Below are 21,861 nucleotides of genomic sequence, written 5' to 3'. Positions count from 1 at the left end.
TGACTGCCCTTGGATTTCTTACCAGCATTTCCTCATGTTGTCACAACTCCTCCATCATCCCAAAGTCAAGCCGTAACACCCCACTGCTGCTGACACCAGGAATCTCCTGACAATAGCCATCACGCCCTCCTGCCACCCAGTAAGTTTACTTTTTAATAGAGAGAAACACCTCTTAGTTTATTTTTATCCTGTAGCACGCCAATGTTTTATGACTCAGATTGCTCATTTATGAAGCCACACTCTGGAAAGAGTGATCGAGCGCCTGCTGCCTGTTAGCACCACCCGTCCCCACAGTTTTCAGGAGCTGGAATCAGAGCTGAGGTCAAACACCTGAATTACTCAGATCAGTGACTCCCTCATGTGAAACTCCTCACCCCTGTAAGTGCACAGATCTGAATGGGAAAACGCTAAATGTGTTGGCCCACCCTCCGAAATCCCGTGGGACGCAGGCCACCAGGCCCTTCATGCTGTGTGAAAGGTACTTCCATTTTCTCCCCTCGGAGAGGTACCTGCCCATGGCCCAGCAAGCCTGCCAGATCCCTTTCCCACCCCTCAAACTCTGAGTGCAGCACAGAAGAAAAAGAATTCTTCCTGCTGCCATCCACAGAACTGCTTGAGCCAATTAATAATTAATAATCACTAATTATCGTACAGCGGAGGTGCCTACCGGGGCTAACTGAAACACTGGTGCTGCACCTATGTGCAACAGCAGCAGAGCAGGATCCATGGCCAGCACCCTCCTCACAAGCACCTTGCCTGACTACACCCACACCTCCTTCCCAATTACATTTCAGAACGTAACCCTAACCAGAGGGACAAACACACCGCTCGCTTTGCCCTCAGACACAGACAAGTGGCCCTGAGCAACGCTAGGCTGGAATGAGGAGACATTTCTCCTCAGAGAGCGGTCAGGCGCTGGGTTGCCCAAGGAGGTGGCGGCGTCACCGTCCCTGGGGGTGTTTAAGGAGAGGTTGGACGTGGTGCTTGGGGGCATGTTTTAGTGGGTGGCAGTGGTGGCAGGTGGCTGGAACTGATGATCCTGGAGGGCTTTTACAACATTAATGACTGTTACTCCGTGACCAGACACGGACCGGGGGTGCCAGCAGCCCTCCCCAGCGCCCTGCCTTGCGCTGTGGGCGCTCGCCTCGCCTCACGACCCCGGCCGGGCCGCTGCCAGCAGGCACCCGCCCGGCAGCGGCAGGAACACGGCCGGTAACGACAAGGGCCCGGCCGGCAGCCGCTTCCGTCGTCCCCCGCCATCACTTCCAGGTCAGGGAAGGCGGCGGGCGGCTTCCGGAGGGCGGCTGCACGGTGGGCGCCGCGGCCGGGGAGCGGGGAGCGGGGAGGGGGGCGGCGGGCGGCCCCGGGGGGTTAACGCGGAGCTTTCTCCACGCAGATGTTGTTGCAGCTGTGGGGGCTCCTGTACAGCAGCTGCGTGCGGTTCTGGCTCAAGTGGGTCGTGAGGCTGCTCACCGGCAAGTGCGAGCTGCAGCGCGTCCTGCACGGCCAGAAGGAGGGGGCGCGGAGGACGCTCGGCATCGGTAACGATAACGCTGGGGGATGCGGGGTTGCACGGCTGGGACCTCGAAACCCCCCTAACGCAGCTTTTCTCGCACAAAAGTAGCTCTTTTTCTAAAAAAAAGAAAAAATGAAACCTGCTCTGCTTCCTTATTCCTCAGTCGTAAACAAGAAGGCGTTTCGAAGAATGGAAAAATGTGCAGAGATATTTCTGTCTTGACACCTCTTCTTTTTTAGTAAATCCTGCTGACCGCTGGTTTGAATAATGAGCCTGTTTTCGGTGTTGCACTCAAGGATGATCGAAAATCTACGTAAATTACGCCTTTCAGTTGCTTGATACAGATTAATTTCAAGTATTTGATACATGTAATCAAAAAGTTACTCAACATTTTACGATACTTACAAGAACACCTATTATCAATTATTAAAAATACACTTCCATCGGAATTTGTTTTTAATTTTCTTTAAATTATTGTTATTGCAGAGCATTCACTGGGATCATCGAAGAACAAGGTAAAGGATAAAGATTCAGCTGTATTATAAACTATTTCAGAGACAGGTGCCTGAAAAGAATACGTGCTTTTTGAGGGAGGGTAAAAGCCGAGGAACAAGAGACAGAATGAAAACAACATTTTGGATTCTGCATACTAGGATTAGTCAGGGTTTTTCAAGAATAACCCTATCTCACTCCAAACATTTGCTCACTTTTTTTCCTCTGAAACATTACCTGCTCTGTAGCAGAGTCAGACAAGTCATGGTACGGAGTTTGTGTTCTTGAGAGAGTCAGTTCTCCCTGTCACAGCAGTCTCCTTTGCTGGCTTTGTAGAAACCAGAAATGCAATACATGTAAATGATACAGATAAAGCAATTATATGGAGTATATACAATAGCATCTCAATTCATTGGGGGAAAAAATGTAATGCATGTTTGCAGGTAGACTTTTAACTAACAAACTCCTGCCGATTGTTCCGTAGCAGTTAGACATTGTAGTTAACGCTTTAAGCCTTCACATCTGTGCATCTTGAACGAAACTTTTCCATTCTAGGTAGTGAGGTGATGGAGCATTCTTCCTTTTCTAGCTAATCACTGCAACGTGATTTTTAGAGAGAATTAGTATTTCTGTTACAGTAGAGCACAGTATGCATTTGTTTCAATTAGGTTAGGAAGAACATCTTTCAATTCAGCATTTGAAAGCAAACGAACCTAAACTTGAACTTTTTTTTTAAAAGTGGGTCTTATGCAGAAAAACAATATTTATAGCTGGTAGTTGCAAATAATGCATTTATCTAATTACACAGATTTTTAAAAGTGATTTGAGCATAATTACTATAAGCATTTAAAAAGATATAAAAAGGAGAACAGTCAATTTATTGAAGGAATACACATGGGCCAGGCATTCAGACAATGAGAAACAGCAAGAGTCAAGTAGGTGACAAGTAGGTCACCATTCATCATGAGGACTTTGACTATGTTAACTTCCTAGGTTTTAAGAAATGCTCTACATGTTGATGAAGCCGAAGTGGAGAAGTGTGTCAAAGATGTAATGAAAGAAAAGAAAATTGAACAAAAGGATATCAGGTATGTTTGGAATTCTAACAAAGGTTCTTCAAGGCAGATAATTCTCACTTCTTGGTGTGTTTTTGCTGTTGTTTAGTCAGATACAATACTTGAGAAATTCAAGTCTTTAGAATGAAGCTAGAAAATAAGGTCTGGCTATGTCCTCTTCAGTTCTAGGAAATGCATTGCAAAGTTTAAATTGCAATGGATTTGAGATAACTGCCTCTGTATCTCACAGGTCACTTGTTATTCCTTGCTTTTAAGAAGTATTACAGAAATTGAGACATGAACTATGTAGTTGTTTAGGTATTTTTGAGAGTATAGTGATAGCAGATTGAAGTTTGCATTTCTCTGCAGAAGTAATTATGAGTGATTGAGAGGAAAACTATGAATCATCAAAATTTTAGTTCAATGAAACATTTTGAAGGTATAAGATTTCTGACAAAGTTTGTTTTTGAGGCTTATAAAAAGTTTGTGGGCAGATGTTTGTGGGTACAGTAGTCAGGATGATACAAGGAGTTTTTCTGTGTCACCACAGATTTTAGTAAGGGTATGTTCCCCCATATATTTAAGTGAATAGGGCCTGACTTTGCAGCTGTAAACTCAGAATTAGAAGACCCCTAAAGCAGTATGCTTAACCAATATGGTGAAGTTTAAGATGTAATCATAAAGCACTTTCTAATTCTAACGATTATATTGTGTTTACCTGATAGAACTTTTCTTGTTCAAGCAAGAATTTATAGCTAACGATGCCTCAGTATTTTCTGTTATTTGTTATTATTTCAGGTTTAAGACAAATTTGCATATATCCTTGCTACAGATAACAGGTTATAAAAAACTTTACTTGAATGTGGAAAATCTGAGGAAGGTCCCGTATGATTCAGATAATGAAGAACATGAGGAACAGTTAATTGAGGTAAAAACAATCTTTTAAATACAAAAGCTGTTCCCCATTCCCCACTGTCAAGTCCAATAGTTACTACTAATAAATGAAATTCTTTGCATTAATAACAGATGTCCTAGTTAAAGCTCTTTTCTACTTGTGAACCGCCAAGTCATTATAGAAGTGGCTGATTAAAATAAAATGTCAAAGCGAAACCAATTAGTAAACTAGTGTTGCTTGTACTGGGATTATGTTATGTAAAATCAGATCTAACAGTCAGCAAAATACTTTTTATAACAGGCCACTGAAGGATTTTAACTAAAAAGATATTTAACCTTGTGCAGACTTCTGTAAGTTTCTCAATTAATAATTACTTAATAAGAAAACATGAGTGTTTTTTTTTTACTACATCCTAGGCAATGTCAAAGAGAATAGTTTCAATGGGTCAGTATTCAATTATCAGTACAAATAATAGCAAACATAATTCTGCTCGAGTCTATTTAAAATAACTTCTACTTTGTAAATATATTAGCATGTTATTTTCTTAGCATTTCATAACTCCTCCAACTTGCCATACAAATCCCCACATTGCATTGCTGTCCGTAGGTGTCAAATCCCTATAGACAACAGCATGATGGGCAAGCAAACATTTGTATTTGTGAATTTGTATTTCAGTTTACAGCTGTCCTATTGGAATACGATGCATCAATTATTTTCTGAAATGAACCAGGTCTTGGCTTCTATAGTGTCAGTATAGTGGCTTTGCCAACGAATGGAAATTATCACTTTTAATGTTAGATGTAATCATTTTCATAACCTCTTGACTAAGCTATTGTAGCATGGCTCCAGATTGCCACTGACAGAAAACAGTGTGCAGGCTGTATCCTATTCTGTGGTGAATGGTTTCTAGCGTGCAGTAGCAAGTGCTCTGAATTATGTGATTTAGAATACTTCAGCAGCTATGCATGACATGGTAGCATATTTGTGCAGCTTTGGAATTTGCTGATGCCTCATGAAAATCTGAAGGCCAGAATCACCAAGCAGTGGTGTGACATCGGCTTCCAAGGTGATGACCCCAAAACAGACTTCAGAGGGATGGGCCTGCTGGGATTAGTGAATCTGGTGTAAGTGAAAAGAACTATGGCGGTTCTGCTGTAACTAATGTTCAGTATCTATGAATTCTCATTAGCTAATGCTATTTTTAATAAAGACTGAATAAAAGCAAATAGTAATGGTGGCTTAGGTACAGTGAAAAACAATATTTGTTAATAAGTCAAATGTTTCTAGCAGCTACACTTCTGTAAATGTGTAGTTGGGTAGAGACAAGAGGTGAGGGGAGAAACAAAGTTGCCCCAGACACCTTATTTTTTGTCACCATATGATCAATTCGATAGGCTATGACTTCGAGAGTAACTTGTTGAAAGCTTTTTAAATTTCTGAATTTATTACTGCAATGAAAAATAAACACATTTGCATACCTCTGCTAAGCTAATTTGTAGACTCAGGTAAACTTCCTGTTTGATGTTCAGATTGCTTGTTTTTTAATTGCATAAGCTGAATATAATTTAATTTTTTAAGAAAATACTTTTCCTTTGTTTTCACATTGTGACCTTTTTTGTACAGAGTAGTATTCAGCTCTAGTTTATAGTTATATGTTTTCATAAATTTTTTTTTTTGTATGAACTTAAAAATAATGAAAGGTCTTGTTTCACACTTACAGGTATTTTAGTAAGCATTACACCAATGAAGCTCGTCAGATCCTCTCTCGTTCAAATCACCCAAAGCTGGGGTAAGTCATTATGACTCTTTTTCACTTCTTCTGTAGAAGAGCACATGAGAATTGTCAAGTACTGTTTCTGAAAATAAAAAGGAAAATATTCGTGTTTCTTCCACTTAAGGATGGAAAAAAAGTAGAAAGGCTTGAGAAACGGAACAAATCATTTTCAGGTTGATAACTTTGCAATTTTTTTCCGAACAGACTTGTTGGGACAAAGATTTTGACTCTGGTTAACACAAACACATAACATCATAGCTGTGTTTTTAATAGATTTAGAAGTGAATATGTATTTTTCATTTTCTTATTGATCCTGTGTAGGGATGGCATAAATTACCTCTTAATCTAATCTTTTTTCTAGACTTCTGTAATAAGTAAATACAAGTAGATGTTTTGCTCGTTTCAGCATTTTACTTCATCTTTGAACACTGTGTATTAAAATGCTTCACTCATTTTACAGGAAAAGATATTTTAAAACAAGTCAGATACAAAAGAGAGCCAGTAAATCTGTATGTGTCATCTGATCCATCTAGTCCCCAATTGGCTCAAACACCTACCAAGAGTAGGAAACTTCCTCGACTTCAACTCTAAAGAATATTATCTTATGCAACTAGATCATGAATAAGATACCCAAGATACTTCCATCAATTAAATACATACATCACTGAAATAAATTCATATTTTTTTAAACACTTGTTTCAATAGTCCTTCAACAATCTGTGGTGTGATACTTTCTAACTGTGCAGCAGAAAAACAGATTTTTTGATATGAAGAAATAAGTTGAGATGACCATTCTATTGATATTTCAATAGTTGTTTTGATGCCCTATTTTTGATATTCCAGAAGATGTAATGATTTCAATTGAGCAATATTGGGTCAATATTGATTACCCTTCCCATCTCATCATTGCTTAACGGAGGCATTTACCATACTATTGTGTAGGAAATTAGAGGGTTTTTTAATAACTAACTTTCACAGGGTTAGCTACACCAGCAAACTGAAAAAGGGGTCTGTAGGCCAGAGTTGGCTTGTTGACAAGTATTATAGGAAAAATTGATTCTTACAGTTATCCTAATGCCAACTGTTTCTGGGAAGCTTTTAAAAGTCCTTCAATCCATAAGGTAAAAACATGAACTATGATTGATCACTGTTGCAGATATTCTTATGCAATTGTTGGAATTAATCTGACCGAAATGGCATACAGCCTACTTAAGAGTGGTGATTTAAAGCCTCATCTGTACAATGTGGTCTCTGGATTGCCACAAATGGAACATTTCCATCAATTTTACTGTAAGTATCTGTGGATTTTCTAGTACAGATTACTGGGGGTATGCCTACAACATAGAGTGTTGTTTGATTGGTTGATTTATTTTTGGAGTGCACCTCTGCTTTTTTGTCTTTAGCCCCAGCAAGCTGTTTACCTTCAGGACCAGGTATTTGAAATATTTAACCACTGTGCTACAGAAAAGTAGGTTTCAGTAATAAATTTAGGTGAATTTCTGTATCTGCAGTCTGAAAATACGGTACTTGCAGATTTATTATTATACCGTGCAAAAGGTTGCTGCTGACCAGGATAAAACACTTTCTGTTTTAGGGAATTGGACAAAGTCTGAAGGATCATTGTAGGTCTAACTAGCTCAAGGCAGAAAATTGTGGAGCTCATTTTTGTAGATCTGTATTTTATTTTTTTTCTAGGTTATCTGGTTTATGAGTTTGACAAGTTCTGGTTTGAAGAAGAACCAGAAAGTATTATGCACTTCAACCAGTACAGAGAAAAATTCCATGAAAAAATTAAGGGTCTTCTACTGGATTATGATGCGGTATTAACTTTGGGAGATAAAAAGAAACCTTAACTCCTCTGCAATATATCAGGTTCTGCATTAACAACGGAATTACTCATTTGGCTGAAAGTTTTGTAAGTTTCACCAAAAACTGTATAACAACAGAACTTTTTTACATAAAAAAATAGTTTAAGTTCAGTTAAGAAAGCTTGGACAATCAACCTCTGTTTACAGCTCTTTATATGCTACTCTCCAAAGGACAGGGTTATTATTTTTGTTGGTTTGTTTGTTTTTTAACCCAAAAGTCTGAAGATCCCCGGATCACTTGCTCTCTTTTTTTTATACTTCTTGGTGCAGGAACACAAAGCAGATACTTATTCTGCATCGTGCATTTCATTAATAGATTTATCTGTTAATTATCTTTTAAAACTTTTTCTATTTGAAATGTTCCTGGTTTTAAGCTTTTTGTGTCCTCATTCTGTATGCATAGTCAGTAGTCCACTTGTCAATGTTAAGTTTCCACAATGAAGAGGTTGATGAAGGGGATGTATTAGTCACAATTTTGGAAAGAGGCTTTAAATCCATCAACATACTACATGCTACTACAAATGTACTTACTATGTACTTACTACAAATTACTTCTGGCTAAGGAAGTTTCTGTCTGTGGATTTGTACCAGCAAGTTGCTATGCTTGGAAAAAAGCTTAATTTGCAAACAAACAAAAACAAAAAAGACCCATAAGTCAACGGTGTGAGGATCTGATCCTCGGAGTAAAGCTACTCTTTCTAAAAATACTGCTGCTATAAATGTTTTCCGTTCTTTCTGATCTGACTTCAGCTGCTCAGACTGCTTGACTTTGTTGTCAGCCCTTTCTTTTATCAGCTAATGAGAAATTCCCATTGGGAAGTACAAGAGTGAGTTCACTCATTTAAAAAAAAAATATTGCAGATGCAGCCCCTATGTTTTGGAAATTAATACTGGCCTCTAATAAAAGCGCACTTTGCATGGGTAAGTGCAACTGTGACACATTTCTTAATCATGGCATCCTCAGACAATCTAATCAATAGGACTTCATATCTATATTTTGTCTAATTATTGCTTAAAACAGCTTTAAACAGATTTGGTACAACCATCACTTCATTTTCCAAAACCTACTATTAAATAAGTGCCTTCTGCTTTTTTCAAACAGTGTTTTATTTTGATTCTGTAACCAGATCATAGCCTTAGAAGCTCAAGTTATTTGGGAAAAACTCTTTCAGTATATAAATAGCACACTGGCACAAGACTTGTATGCTAATACAAGCGTTCATGGTTCATCTTTTATTTTTAAATCATCTCAGGTAAATTAGTTAACTTACAGTCAATGACTAATCATGAAGAGGGTCCTGAAGAATACAAATACTGAACAGGAGAGGAAAGGGATGAACCCCTTTTTTGTAATGAGTGATGTTACACTACATAAATAATACATTTCTTAATATAAAATATTACATCTCCCTGGAGAGATTAAAAGCCCAGCTGGATGAGGTCCTGCGCAGCCTGCTCTAGGTGACCCTGCTTTGAGCAGGGGTTGGACCATGTGATCCCCAGAGGCACCTTCCCACCTCGGTAATTCTGTCTTGTATAAATAGTGACTTCTTGCACTGCGTGCACCCAATTACTCTTGGTCCCTTAAATGTTGGTGTTCTCTTTATTTGTGGGAAAGCATCTGGTCACTGTATACTATATATTTATGGAGGTGGTAGAGCAACTCTGTTTACTTTTTTATGATGCCTTAGGTATAGTAACAAACAGTTTTTGAGTTTACCATGCACAGGGTGGAGAGAGGTTCAGCTCATCTATGTTGAACTGACACTATTCTACTAAAAAAAAAAAAAAGTAACGCGAAGATGCTTGTAGGATATATTTATGGTTATGCTTTGGCTTTTAAGCAGATAGATTTCCATGAGGATGATCAAGGGACTGGTGCATTTCTCCTCTGAAGACAGACTGAGGGAGCTGGGGTTTGTTCAGCCTGGAGAAGAGGAGGAGGATCTGGGGAGACTACTTACAGCAACCTTCCAGTACCTAAAGGGGGTCTACAGGAAAGCTAAGGAGGGACTCTTTGTCCGGGAGTGTAGTTACAGGATAAGGGGTAACAGCTTTAAATTAGAAGAGGGCAGATTGAGATCAGATATTAGGAAGAAATTTTTCACTCAGAGCGTGGTGAGGCACTGGCACAGGTTGCCCAGAGAAGCTATGGAGGTGTTCAAGGCCAGGCTGGATGGAGCTTTGGGCAACCTGGTCTGGTGGGAGGCGTCCCTCATGGCAGGGAGTTGGAACTGGGTGGTATATACAGTCCCTTTCAACCTGAACCACTCTGTGATTCTCAGATAACAGAGCTGTCCACAAGTTCTGTAATTCTTACCAGTGGAAGAGCTGAGATCCTGGGGAGAGTGTTCTGGGATTCAGATCCTGTGGTGCAGCTCTGGTTCTGTGACCTGCTGCAGAAACTGAATGTTCCCAGCTGCTGGCTGAGGAAGGGAGTAAAAAGGAAACTCTTTCCCAGAAGCTAGAAAGTTAGTTACTATGTTCTAGTCCCAGCTTCCTTCATGTTTATTATCTTTAATAATTTTAGTATCGCTTCTAAGTCTGCTTTGCAAGCAACATGAGACAAATCTTTTGAATATCAGAAGTGACCCCAAGATGTCTAGCAGCAGCAGGAAGGAAATCCCATTTACTTCCCCCTACCACTTGCTAACAGCTAACAAAACTGATTGAGCCATCTCCAGAAAAAAACAACCCTCTCTTGTGGTGGAGTCTGCAAGCTTTCCCCTCAGTTGCTAACAATCTCCACGCCAGTCTTTCCACTCTTGAAACTTGCATTCAGCTCCTTGGTCATAAGGCTTTTTGAGCATCATGTTTTAGGTTTCCTGTCACACAGCTAAGACATCTTAGCATAGAACATAGGTTGAGCCCTACATGAAATGCATCTTCATTAGCTTTTCATTTTTTAAATCAAAAAGTGAGCTGGGATTAAACTGTGTCAGCATATGAGGGAAAAAAAAAAAAAAAGTAAACCCAACTATCATAAAATGAGTGAGATATATGGGAACGTATTAGTTTCTGTGCAGTAATTGTTTAAGATGAGTATTTGTTAGGCTCCACTACACTTCCCCAGTAAATGGTTAGAATTTGCATGTAGTTTTGTGTGATAAAACACCCCAGTCCTTCTGTTTAAGTCACTCTTTGTAGAATAGTACCAGGTCTCCCTGTTTTGCACCAGTGGTAGGGTAATTATGGTGGTAACTAGAATATGGGAGGGGAGGGGGGAAGGTGAAGCTGTGTTTAGGGAAGGGAAAAGAGAGTGTTTAGAACAGTATTTTACTTGTCAGTGGTATTTTGTACTAACTCTCTTACAGAATGACAATCCTAAGATTCACAATGGAGGTAGGCCACCTTTCTGCAAGTTGATAAAATCAATTTGTTGAACATCAGAACTTACTGCTTGTAGTTTATTCTAAGACTCTTGTAAATTAAAACCTTGTTAAATTCTCTTGCTGTTATTTATTAACTGTCGTGTTTTCCTTATTAGAACTTGTACGTACTGTTACGTGCTGCATTGTCAAAGCATTCACTACATTGTTTATATGCAGCAGTAATATTTTAGAAAATAATAAAACTTAAGACAAGGCGGTTCTCTATTTTTCTTGTACCTGTAGCAACTGTTTAACAGACTACCTCCCTTTCTGTTGTTTCAGCATATGTCTGAAATGTGGTGTCACTCCATGAATAAATTAATCTGAAGTAGAAACTTATTATAAATAACAATAGAATATAGCCTTTCAATAAACAAGCACATTGCTTCTTAAGTAACTGACTTAACTGGAAAGCATGATTTGAAGACAACGTTACTTAAGAAGAAACAAGAATGTTTTTAAACTAGTTGTGCTTCTGTCATCTGATACTGTAAAAATACGACATTTTGCCTAAAGAAAAGGGGCCAATTTAAGCACCTCACATAAATAGTTTTGGATTTTCACTCTTCGAGGAAAAAAATGTTTTTGAACTAGGATGGAAAACAAAAATCCCATTGGTTAACCTTGTCTTAGGAATTATTGTAACAGAAACATTTGTATTTAGTTATGTGGGAGTTCAGTAGTCAGTATTATTGAAAATACAGCTAGTAAATATTTTTTTTGGTCATACCTGTTTTGTGTTGCTGTAGTAGAAAGGTGATCGGTCTTTGGACTGATGTTTTTGTGCCAGTCTATATGTTGTCTTTTGTGGGGCGGAGGGGGGAGAGGAAGACGACAAGACTGCTTGTGGGCAGTTTCTTCTTATCACACTGTGCTTGGATAGCTGCATACTAATTAGAATTTCTGTTGACCACAATATAAAAGCAATAATGTAAACGGTGATGTCTGTGTAATGGAAAGATGTTTACAATGGTAGCAAATAAAGAATGAGTTATTCTATAACATTGTCAATGTTTGCGTGTTATGGCTTATTAGAGTTGTTAGAAAATTTGCAGTGTACAGTTGGCCATGCTCTCAGCACATACTGTGACATGAGGGAAGGCTTTATCACGCTCTTCTAGTCCCCTTCTCAGTTCTGACAACTCATTTCAGAGTTCTCTAAGGTTCTTCTACTGGGTTTGCATTTTTGTCTTTCCTAGTAGCCTTGTACCACAAGTTGTAGAAGTGGTATGCAGTGGAACATTTGTGTGTGTGGAAGCTGAACTGGCAAAAATCAACAGCAAGAACAAAAGCTAGTTGTCTCACATTTTCTAGTTTAAAAATCAGAATCCAAGATAGGCATTTAAAAATCAAACACCAGAAGAAAGGAACTGGAACAGTAAATCTGAGAGATCTACACAAACTCTCAAGATCCTTCTGGTGCTACAGAGAAATTCTTACACTCAAGTCTGCTTGAAATCTCGTATCTGTTTTAAAAGAAAATTGTGAAATAGGCAAGTCAGTTTGACACATCTGATAAATTTCTGTGTGTTGTGATCTTTAAACACTTCCTCCCTCCCTCTTCATGAACATGAAACATGTTTTTCTTAGCCAAAGTCATGGCTACAGCATATTGCTGAGACTGAACGACACTGAACTGAAAGGAAATGCTTTCTGCTTTATAAGCTGAGGGGCTTCTCCAGCTACCTCCTTCACTTTGTTCTACACCTGACTCAAAAGACTGGCATCCCTTTATCTCTTTCGAAATTCTTTTGGTCCACACCAACAAAAGCAAGCCTTGCTTCCTTGATATATAGTATACACAAAAAACATTGGGAGATTGGGAGGAAGCAAAGAGTTGTTCTGCTGAGTCTCTGTAGCTACAGGACTACATTGGTAGCTTTAGGGGGATAGCACAAATAAGGTTATAGAATATAAGACAATATTACACAGGTAGACTGCCACGCACTACTTGCAGCAGAACCTGGCAGTAGGTGGTTATTACAGCTCCTACCTGTCACCAGGTGTCTCCAGTACCATTTGATAATCGTGTGCAAAATAAAACAATAAAAACAAAAGGGTTTTGTTTGAATGGCTAGGACAAGCTTTCTCTGCATTAAGTGTGCAAGGATTTTTATTCAGGAGAGCAAAGCTCAGGAACAAACTTTGACAGCTGGAACTCCGGCAAACTTTTCCAGAGAAAAAGGGAAACCCTGATTTACATGTATTTTGGTTGTCTGGCTGTTCCCTCTCCCCAAACCAAGAAAGGATCTTTTACTTCCTTTACCCCTTCCACCATGCACTCATCTTCATACAGGCTACGTTAAATTATTTACTTAGTTTTCAAATTCTATTTGTATTTCTCATGGGGCTTTTGTTTCTACTCGCAAATTTTAGAGACCACATGCTTAGTGTACTAAAGTGCCACTATACAAGAATTGCAAGATTTTACCTGTAGGACTCGCCCCACACTGCTTCAGAAGCATAAAACAAGCCTTGCACTGCAGAAACATCCCACTCCCCCACCCCCAAGATGAACAAAACCCCAAATGTGCAGTTGGTCAGTTATGTAAATACTAGCTGTTATAGAAAAAGGGATGAGGAAGCAGGCATTCAGGAAGCTTATACAGATAGAGCATGCTAGAAAAGAAGAACCTGTGGTATATTCTCTTCTAATGGGACATGCTGTGGGAGATTACCTTCCAGCACTTTTTGAGAGCATCTTTCATTGCACTTAAAAATAACTTTCTTTCCATATTTCATTCATTCTATTTCCAGCACTGAAACACTCTTATGCAATGACACTGCTGGTACAAGCATGTAACACATTTTTTATTACTAGCCATATTCTATTTTACTGTTTACGCCATATTTTGTTCTAATTGTTTGCCATCATGCTAATCTATGTTTTCACTGAATCTGTCATGCTGAACTATTTTTTTTTTTAATATATATATACACTGAATAAACCAGCATTTAAACTGACCATTAAAAAGTTACAATGGTTGGACTTGTAGTGCTATTTTCTAGTGGAAAGAAAAATCTTTTCTTTGAACTATGGGCTAAGGCTCAGTAATAAATGCAACTGCTTCAGTTTCATTCTTGCTACAAACTTACGCCTCCACATGTATCTGAACTGGCAGGCTTTTGTTCCAGACCAGCCTTAGACATTGATGTCTCAGACCAAAAAGAAAGCCCAGCACATTGTAATCTGATGCAAAAGGCCAGGATACTGAGGCACTCTCCACAGGTGAGCTAGCCTACCAACTCCTACACTACTCTGTATTATCTCAGTTTCAAGAGGTTTTAGTCTAAGCCCGACTACTCAAATTTTTCTTAAAAAATGGATGCAACAGCATCAAGGTGGTGGTTGTTTGTTTTTTTTTCTAAATGCAGTTAATATGACATTTCTGATAAAGGCATCTTCTAATTACAGCGTATAGTCACATTACTGAATTACCAAGAACATACGAGAATAAACTGTCAGGGACAGCAGCAGAGTAACACCATTGGACCTCATCAACACAACTACAAGCTAAATGGGAAAAGAAATAGTGAGCTGTGCTCCCTACCTGTCAGGCATGGATATGCAGCTACAGGTGCCTTCTCTGATCTATTGCTTCTTCATCTAGGCAGGTTGTAGGTTTAAGGTGCTTGTACACTGCCTTGATTTTGTTTCTTGTTTGTTTCTGTACTGCACCTACTGCCAGGAGGCCCGATTACCATAGTCTTAAAATGCTGCTGCAAAACTACAAGTAATAGAAAATCTGTGATAGGAGGGATCCAGAAGCTTACAGAATACCAAGCACAGCACACAGCTTACCAACCAAAAGCATTCTCTCTTAGTTCAACCAACTGCACTAAGACTATTCCCTTTTGCTCCCATAGCCGACCTACACACCATATATCCTCTGCTATCTTCATTAATGGTGCAGCACCTGAAACATAATGTCCACTGTAATACAAGCTCCAGTGCCACTCTATTGGTCCCTTGAAGATGCTTTTCTCTTTTGAGTTGTTTAGACATCAACTTTTCAGTAGGTTTAAATCCAACACACAAACTTTCCATCTGCTTGCTAAGAAGTTACATGACATAAGCCTTTACATGCCCCCAACAAACACAACCTTTACCTCTAATGTCCAGAATTCAGGTACTGTACTACGATAAAGGAAAGAAGTACCATTCAACTTTCATACACTATGATGAAATAACTTGAAGGGTAGATTCTTAGTGGCTTTTTCCACTCCATCCCTTTAAAGTAGAGCTTTATAAAACAACCTCCTACTCCCCATCACTTGCTGTCTCTTTGCAAGCAGCACCCCCCCTGACCACCAGGCTCCCCCCCAGATCAGACAAGCAGAGCTTATCAGCACCCAGTCACAAGTTTCAGTTCCAAAAAGGAAGGAGATCTTATCCTCCCTTTTTTCTTCTATCTACGAGATTAACAACCTTAACTAAACTCTACAGTTCACACACTAAAACCAGTCTCTATCTCAAAGCATATCAATCAGCTGATTTGCTTGCACAGCATGCCCACGCATACAAGTAAGACTTTAAATGTTCACTCACGATTTCTTGAAGGCCTTCACGTGACTGTGTACTGGTCAAATGAACTCTAGCAACTTTCTTCTCACCAGCTTGCAGCAGACCTTGCCATCAAACAGCCAACTACCAGGTGGCCGTTGGGTGTGCTCTTGGCCAGCTGAACAGCCTTACAAAGTATCCGGAATAAATCAGCTCACCGGGCTGCTTCCTCTAGCAAAGTAACACTTAGAAGATGATGTGGCTTACATTTAGAGACTTTGTTGAGACAGTTGCGCTAGCATGGCAAGGAAATCTTCCACAAAAGAAATCACATTGTAACACCAGAGATCTGTGTGGATGCCTCTCCTTAACAGAAGCTGTAACAGCAACAGAACTTCAGGATAAAAGCTGTGATCTGTGCACCTCTAGGGCTGTGTGGGAGACTGCTGATATATTTTGGGGGTCTGCAAACTGAAAAAGGTTCAGCCTGCTTAAGGAAGTGTTGAAGATTTCTGTGATAACTTATTTAGCTGCCAGGCATTTACAGTCAAGCACCCTGTTCTGGCATATGAAGTTAAAGCACTCAAAGTCATATTCTTCAGAACAGTGATTGCAGCTTCAAATGAATGTCACGATTTGAGATGCACGTAAACCAACTTACTCGCAAGAAATGAAAAGTAAAATGATCGAGACAAGAATATGTGAGCACAGCCATTAACTCAAAGTGCTCAGAAGTTAACAGATTAACAGCTTTTTTTTTTTTTTTTTTTCCCAAATTAACTTTATATACATACAGAGAAAGAGATGGTAAAATTCAAAAATAAATCTGTTTACTGAATAGATATGTATTATCAGTTCTGTAACTGCCATGGTTAAGAGGCTGACAGCTTACCCTGTGAAAAACATTCTAATATATAAAAACTTAAAAGCATGTCTAGTAAGCTACAGCAAAACACAGGTGGTTTATAGAATACCTGTGGGTCTTAAAAAGTATTAACAACTGTTTTCACCAAATGTGAGCATAACACAAAAGTGTTTCAAGAAGTTGGGCAGCGTGAGAGGCCTCTACATGGGTTGCTTGTTGCAGATGGAATTAAACACGTTCAAGTGTTAAACAAACAAACCAAGGCACGGAAACAGCAAATGTTTTTGTTCTGAAAACTGGTGTTGAAGATTCAAAATCATTTGCCTCTGTAATAAAACCCAATCACCTATTTTCCCTCTAGCATGACTTTAATAGTTAAAAATCACATCTGTGCAGTGTATTTTATTTGTTCACATTACCCTATTTGTGGTTAAAAACCACTTTATCTGACAGTTTAAAAGCATTCTTTTAAAACAAAAGAATTAAACACAGCTTCAGCTAAAAATCTGCAAGTTACATGGATGCAATATACAGGAGTATAAAAAATCAACAGTATTCTACAGAAAATATTCTCAAAACAGCAAACAAAGATTAGGCATATAGGCATGATCCAGAACTGAACAAATATGAATTATAAAACAGCTAACAAAATAATAATAAAAAAAAATCCTGAATATCTGTATAAAAGAAGCAAGGATTCAAAGTGCAGGTGCTCCCGTTTTCATTTTAACATATTATTCAGTAAGCTGATACAGGATACTATTTATTTTATATAAAGTGACAGTGTTCTCAGTAAGACTTAAACATTCAGTTACATTATCTTGCAGATTTTTTACCTTATTTCTACTTTACACTGTTGTAAATGAAGACTTATGCAATACAGGCTTTTAACTTCTTAATCTAACAAGGATATAATAGGTTGGTGGTAAAGGTTAGTTTTAAGAGCTAAGCTATTTTTGCTGTAGATTCAGCTATAGATTTATTTTTTTAAAAACATCTTTCATTTTTTTAAAAGGGACTCCACCGATCTGTTTAGGTACCTGAATACACTGTATTTGGAGCACAACAGCAAGGCTTCCAAGTCTACTTGTTAGGAATACAGACAGCTCCAGTCATGGCCATGCTGGAGAATTTCCCTTGGTGGCCACTGCTGGGGAAGGACTTTCCCTCTGCTGGGTTTGGTAAAGCTGGAGGTGCCTGAACCCAGAGATAGGCAAATGGGCTCTGAGTCCTGTTGGAGCAAAAATCATCACATTTAACCACATTTGCCTGACATGCCAGCTGGACTTGGAATACACTTCTCATTTCTGAGTGTACCATTCTCATGCAGGGAAAATTATGATCCAGGCAGGTATCAGTGAAGTGATTTTTAATGTATTCAAAAAATAAAATTGAAGCATGCATTGAGAAATGTTACCCTCTTAAAAAAAAATAGTTGTATGAAATAAAGTTATACTTCTGGAATGCTGCCTGGAACTTTATTTCACCCCTAAGCCCTATTCAGGTTGACAATGTCCCTTTAAATTTTAGGTACTTTCTGTTTTTGTTTTGTTTTGTTTTTCTCCCAATAACCAGATCTCTACATATGTGTATTTTAAAAATACACATAAATATCGGCATTAAGTTTATATATAGAAGTTAAGAACTAATCTTTACCATTTTATATTGACAGCAAGGTTAATAATACACACACTTCACTGACAACTGTTATTTTTTTTCTGTACTTTGAATAAAATTTGCATTCGTGTAACATTTCCCACAGAAAGAGTGATTATATTTCAAGATAATTAAGTTTGCACCCCAACATTTTCACATTAGTGAAAACAATTATATTTTGAATATACCAGGGCCTGTGCCAGGTACTAATAAATACATAATAAAAAAAATAAATAAAAAACCCAACTGCCCTTTATCCCGACATAGTAGAGATTTCATAGTCACTGGCCGAGGTTATTGGTTTACCCATCATCCTCACATTTTTAGCATTAGTAATCCTAGCCATCATGGACACAGGCTTGTCAAAGTACCTAACCAGTGCTGGCTCAGTCAAAAGGGAGGCTAAAAATTGTTCAAAGGTGATGGCCCAGTCTCTGTCAATGCTAGTGCTTCTACGAAGAGAAGTGGTGTGGTTGCTCCGTACTAAAACGGTGTCTTCACCGATGTCCTCACAATGTAGCTTTTCTTCTTCGTGTGAACCTGCACTCAGTACCGAGTAGGAGGACATTGAACTATCATCTTTTGTATCGTCATCGGAAATGAGCATGGAAGAGCAGGCTCCGTTGTCCCTGGGAGAAGAGTCTTCGAGCTTAATGTCTTCCATCTGCATGCCCAGGGTGCTGTCGGTGCAAACTGCCTCCTCATCGTTGGTAGCAAGGCTGCCTTGGAACGGCTTGTGCTGCTCAAGGGGGTACTGCTGGCTGTCTTTTTTCTGAAACAGCTCGCTCTGAATAGTTTTGCTGCAATTGTTACTGCTGCTGTCTGTCTCTTTTGTGGGCTGCACCGTGAAGAGCTTACCAACTTCACCTATCTCCAAAAGCAAGCTTGTCACAGCAGCGGTAGCGTGGTACAGATCTTGCTCATTGGGGTCTTCACTGAACATATTATACATTGTCTTGCACAGTTCAATGAACTGTCCCTAAACACAGAGGGAGAGAACATTAATGAGAGAGCAGAAAACAAATTCAGCTTTTGAGATCTAGTATATCAGTTTAAAAGAAGTTTTGAATGGAGGCAAGACACAATTGTTTATATGATTAAACTGAAATTGAAAATACTCTGTGTATAGTCTAGAAAGCACTTTCTATGATTAGACAGCCAGATGTGCTGCTCCCTGCCTGTCTCAGCTATTTACAATAAACTGCTGGTTGTTGCTTACAATATATGACAAATATATCTCTCTGCAGCCACAGGAGGGCAACAGAGGGTGAGCAGTGAGGCACAGCATTAATTTTGGTGGCTTTTCTTGTTGGAGGAATACTAAGTATAACTAGTGGCTTGATAAAACTAATGACAAGTAATGAGAAATGAAGGAAGTGACCGGCAGTACTCTCTTAATTGGCAGTGGTAACTCAGTTCAATGCAAGCCTTTCAAAATTCAAAACTGACTAATAGGAAGGAGATTTGCTTAGGGCTACCTGAAGTAAGAAGTATTGTTCTAGGAGTACACCTTCCCTATATGCTCTGTAAGGAACAGCTGTCCCAATGGATCTTTATCCTCCTTCACTGCAATAAATCTAATGCGAAAAAGACTGACAGTATGAATTACAAAATGCAAAATGCTTCTTGCATGTAATGTGTATTAGACATCATGTGGTAGCTGGTAATACTTGGTGTCCTATCACCCTTTGTCTGGAGATCTAAATAAAAAATTATCATTCCTATCTGTGCATCTCACTTTTAGGATGTTTTGGGAGCTGAATGCCAGTATGTTGAAGACAACTAATGTCTACATTCAGCTGACTGCTGTGTTGTTTTTGTTTTTTTAAAAAAAGCATCTGCCTAAAAATAAAACCTTTAATTAACATGAATGTATGAATATTTGTACGTATGCAAAAAAAAAAAGTTTAAAGTTCATTAAAAATACGTGTCAGCAGAAGTACCTGATTCAGCCTGGGCAAGTCCTTTGAGTTTTTTGCTTTGGATTTATTCTCTTGGCTCCACATTCTCAGGTAGTTTCGATTCTCTTGTGAACTCTTCTTGCCTACTGTCAACAACGTAACCAGAGATGCAGAAAAGTCCATGAAGAAACCTTACATTAATACTTTTTTCCATTTTCAAAAGGAGTGTTTTGTCAAGAGATGAAAGATGTATGCATACCTTTGTCTGTTTTCAGACTGACTGTAACAAACCCATCGTCTACTCCCTGTTTGTTCCTGCTGTCTAGGCCAACAACTAGGAAGCAAAGGGGTGGGGAGAGAGAGATTAGTGTAGTCTTAGTTGCATATATACATTACATGTGTACAGTGCAAAATAAAGAAAATGTTCACACTACAGAAAACACAGAGTAAAAATGATGAGACTAAACCACAATTTTTGCTTATTCTTAAATGTCCTCACAAATCCCTTATAATAATATAACACAGGGACCATCTTGGGTTTTGTTTGTGTAGTACAATGATTATTAGCTTGTATTACCACAACCCAAACAGCACCTAAAGAGAATCAACTGAACTACATTTTAGTATATCTGTTTGCTCCAATTTTTAGAATTTCCTAAGTTCTGTGATCTGAATATATCATGAAAGCTGATATATTTATTGCCATTCTCCATCAAGAAATATTATGCAGCAGTTATCACAAAATTAATTCCACAGTAACACAGCGATGACATTATTCTGAGAGCATTTCTCGAAAGCACAATCCAGGGGACCCCTTAGCATAAACACACGCCTCTAAGGATACCAAACTACATACAAAGGCCACATACTTCTTTTTACAGAAAATAGTTCATTTACAGTGTATAACCCAATAAAAAAGTAGCTTTTTAAGAAGGCATGGTGTTTGAAACACATTTTGTTCTTTTCAGGCCCAAGACAAAAAATGCCTACCGTGCGTACATTCTGGTGTAATGTCTTCAAAAAAGTACTGTGTGGCTTCAAAAGCAGAGTCTGGCTCTTCTTGCTCAGGGGATGGATCTAAACAATATCACAGAACTTTATTTCATTAAAAACTCAACACTTTAATTAAAAACTAGAACGTATTCCCATTGGTGAGAGTTTAGAATTTCATTTTCTAGAAGCAATAGAGTGAGGATGTGAAAGGTTGGGGATCATCCTTATTCAACTCATGGGAAATGAATCAACTGGATCTACTACTACCTTGTTATCGTTGCTCTGCTACCCCCAAATCCATCTCTGTCGGATTCATTAGTAACTCTTTGCCTTCAGAAGCTGGCTTTCCTGTCTTCCCAAGTCTAACTTTCATTACATTCTTCTGTGCAGCTCAGCATGTCCTAAAAAGGATGTGAACCCTTTCCTAGCTGGCAACAGTCTATTGTGATTTGGTATGAGCTTACCAGCTCCTGAATACCAGAACAGACATAAGATAGAAATGAACCTCTTCTGCTCCATAAATTTTTATTTGTTTGTTTCTAGTCAAACTAGTGAATCACTCAAGCCTACCTCCAGCAAACCCAGCCATGAACAATCAAAGCACAAGGAGTGAGCACACCTGTGAAATGATCTGGATTTTAAAACAGTCTCTTTCTGAAAACATTTGGACCAGGCCAGTGGGGAATGCTAGAAGGGCTGGGGACAGAAACAAGTAACCAGGGCACACAGGAAAGCTTTAAGCTACCTTTACTGTTAAAGAAAGTGTATTATGGTAACAAACCCTAAAGAACACTGTATTTGTTCTGCAGGGTGGAAGTCACCAAGCCCAGGTAAACTTGCAAGAAACCCATACAAATGGCCTTTTTGTGACAGGAGCAATAGAGGAATGCATGGTGCTTTCAGACTTTCTAAATCCATTTCTGACTAAGGCAACAGATCTCTTACTACTGCATAAACAAATAAAATAATTT

General features: G+C 38.8%; 2 protein-coding genes across 4 annotated transcripts in view; one reads left to right on the top strand and one right to left on the bottom strand.

Moving 5' to 3' along the window:
• The first annotated feature begins 1,278 nt into the window (after window positions 1-1,278).
• ELMOD2 (ELMO domain containing 2) lies at window positions 1,279-9,409 on the top strand. The gene is made up of 9 exons (XM_032186623.1): window positions 1,279-1,311; window positions 1,397-1,541; window positions 2,003-2,031; window positions 3,002-3,096; window positions 3,862-3,991; window positions 4,949-5,082; window positions 5,679-5,747; window positions 6,889-7,022; window positions 7,428-9,409. Exons 2-9 carry the CDS (start codon window positions 1,397-1,399, stop codon window positions 7,583-7,585), a joined length of 894 nt encoding a protein of 297 aa, XP_032042514.1. The 5' UTR covers window positions 1,279-1,311; the 3' UTR covers window positions 7,586-9,409.
• Window positions 9,410-16,689: 7,280 nt separating this feature from the next.
• The window catches only part of TBC1D9 (TBC1 domain family member 9), a 54,434-nt gene continuing 49,262 nt past the window's right edge, over window positions 16,690-21,861 (bottom strand). Inside the window, exons 18-21 of one of the 3 annotated variants that reach the window (XM_032187549.1) lie at window positions 20,897-20,974; window positions 20,157-20,231; window positions 19,940-20,043; window positions 16,690-18,975 (exon numbers count right to left, since the gene is read on the bottom strand). In XM_032187549.1, coding sequence (XP_032043440.1) covers window positions 18,250-18,975; window positions 19,940-20,043; window positions 20,157-20,231; window positions 20,897-20,974 — 983 coding nt within the window. In that variant the 3' untranslated portion in view covers window positions 16,690-18,249. Of the gene's footprint in view, window positions 18,976-19,939; window positions 20,044-20,156; window positions 20,232-20,887; window positions 20,975-21,861 lie in introns of all 3 variants that reach the window. The other 2 variants (XM_032187547.1, XM_032187548.1) reach the window with 2 other exon arrangements.

This window comes from Aythya fuligula, chromosome 4 (assembly GCF_009819795.1).
Source record: "Aythya fuligula isolate bAytFul2 chromosome 4, bAytFul2.pri, whole genome shotgun sequence".
In the NCBI taxonomy this organism is placed as follows: Eukaryota; Metazoa; Chordata; class Aves; order Anseriformes; family Anatidae; genus Aythya; species Aythya fuligula.
Note: the sequence above shows the minus strand (reverse complement) of the source record. Positions and strands in the feature narration are given on the sequence as shown.

Bases quoted from the DNA above. Each gene is read 5' to 3' on its own strand.
- ELMOD2 (XM_032186623.1), top strand. From the start codon at position 1,397: ATGTTGTTGCAGCTGTGGGGGCTCCTGTACAGCAGCTGCGTGCGGTTC. The intron at 3,097-3,861 runs GTATGTTTGGAA...TTATTATTTCAG, and splicing joins ATTGAACAAAAGGATATCAG to GTTTAAGACAAATTTGCATA. The intron at 5,748-6,888 runs GTAAGTCATTAT...TCACTGTTGCAG, and splicing joins TCAAATCACCCAAAGCTGGG to ATATTCTTATGCAATTGTTG.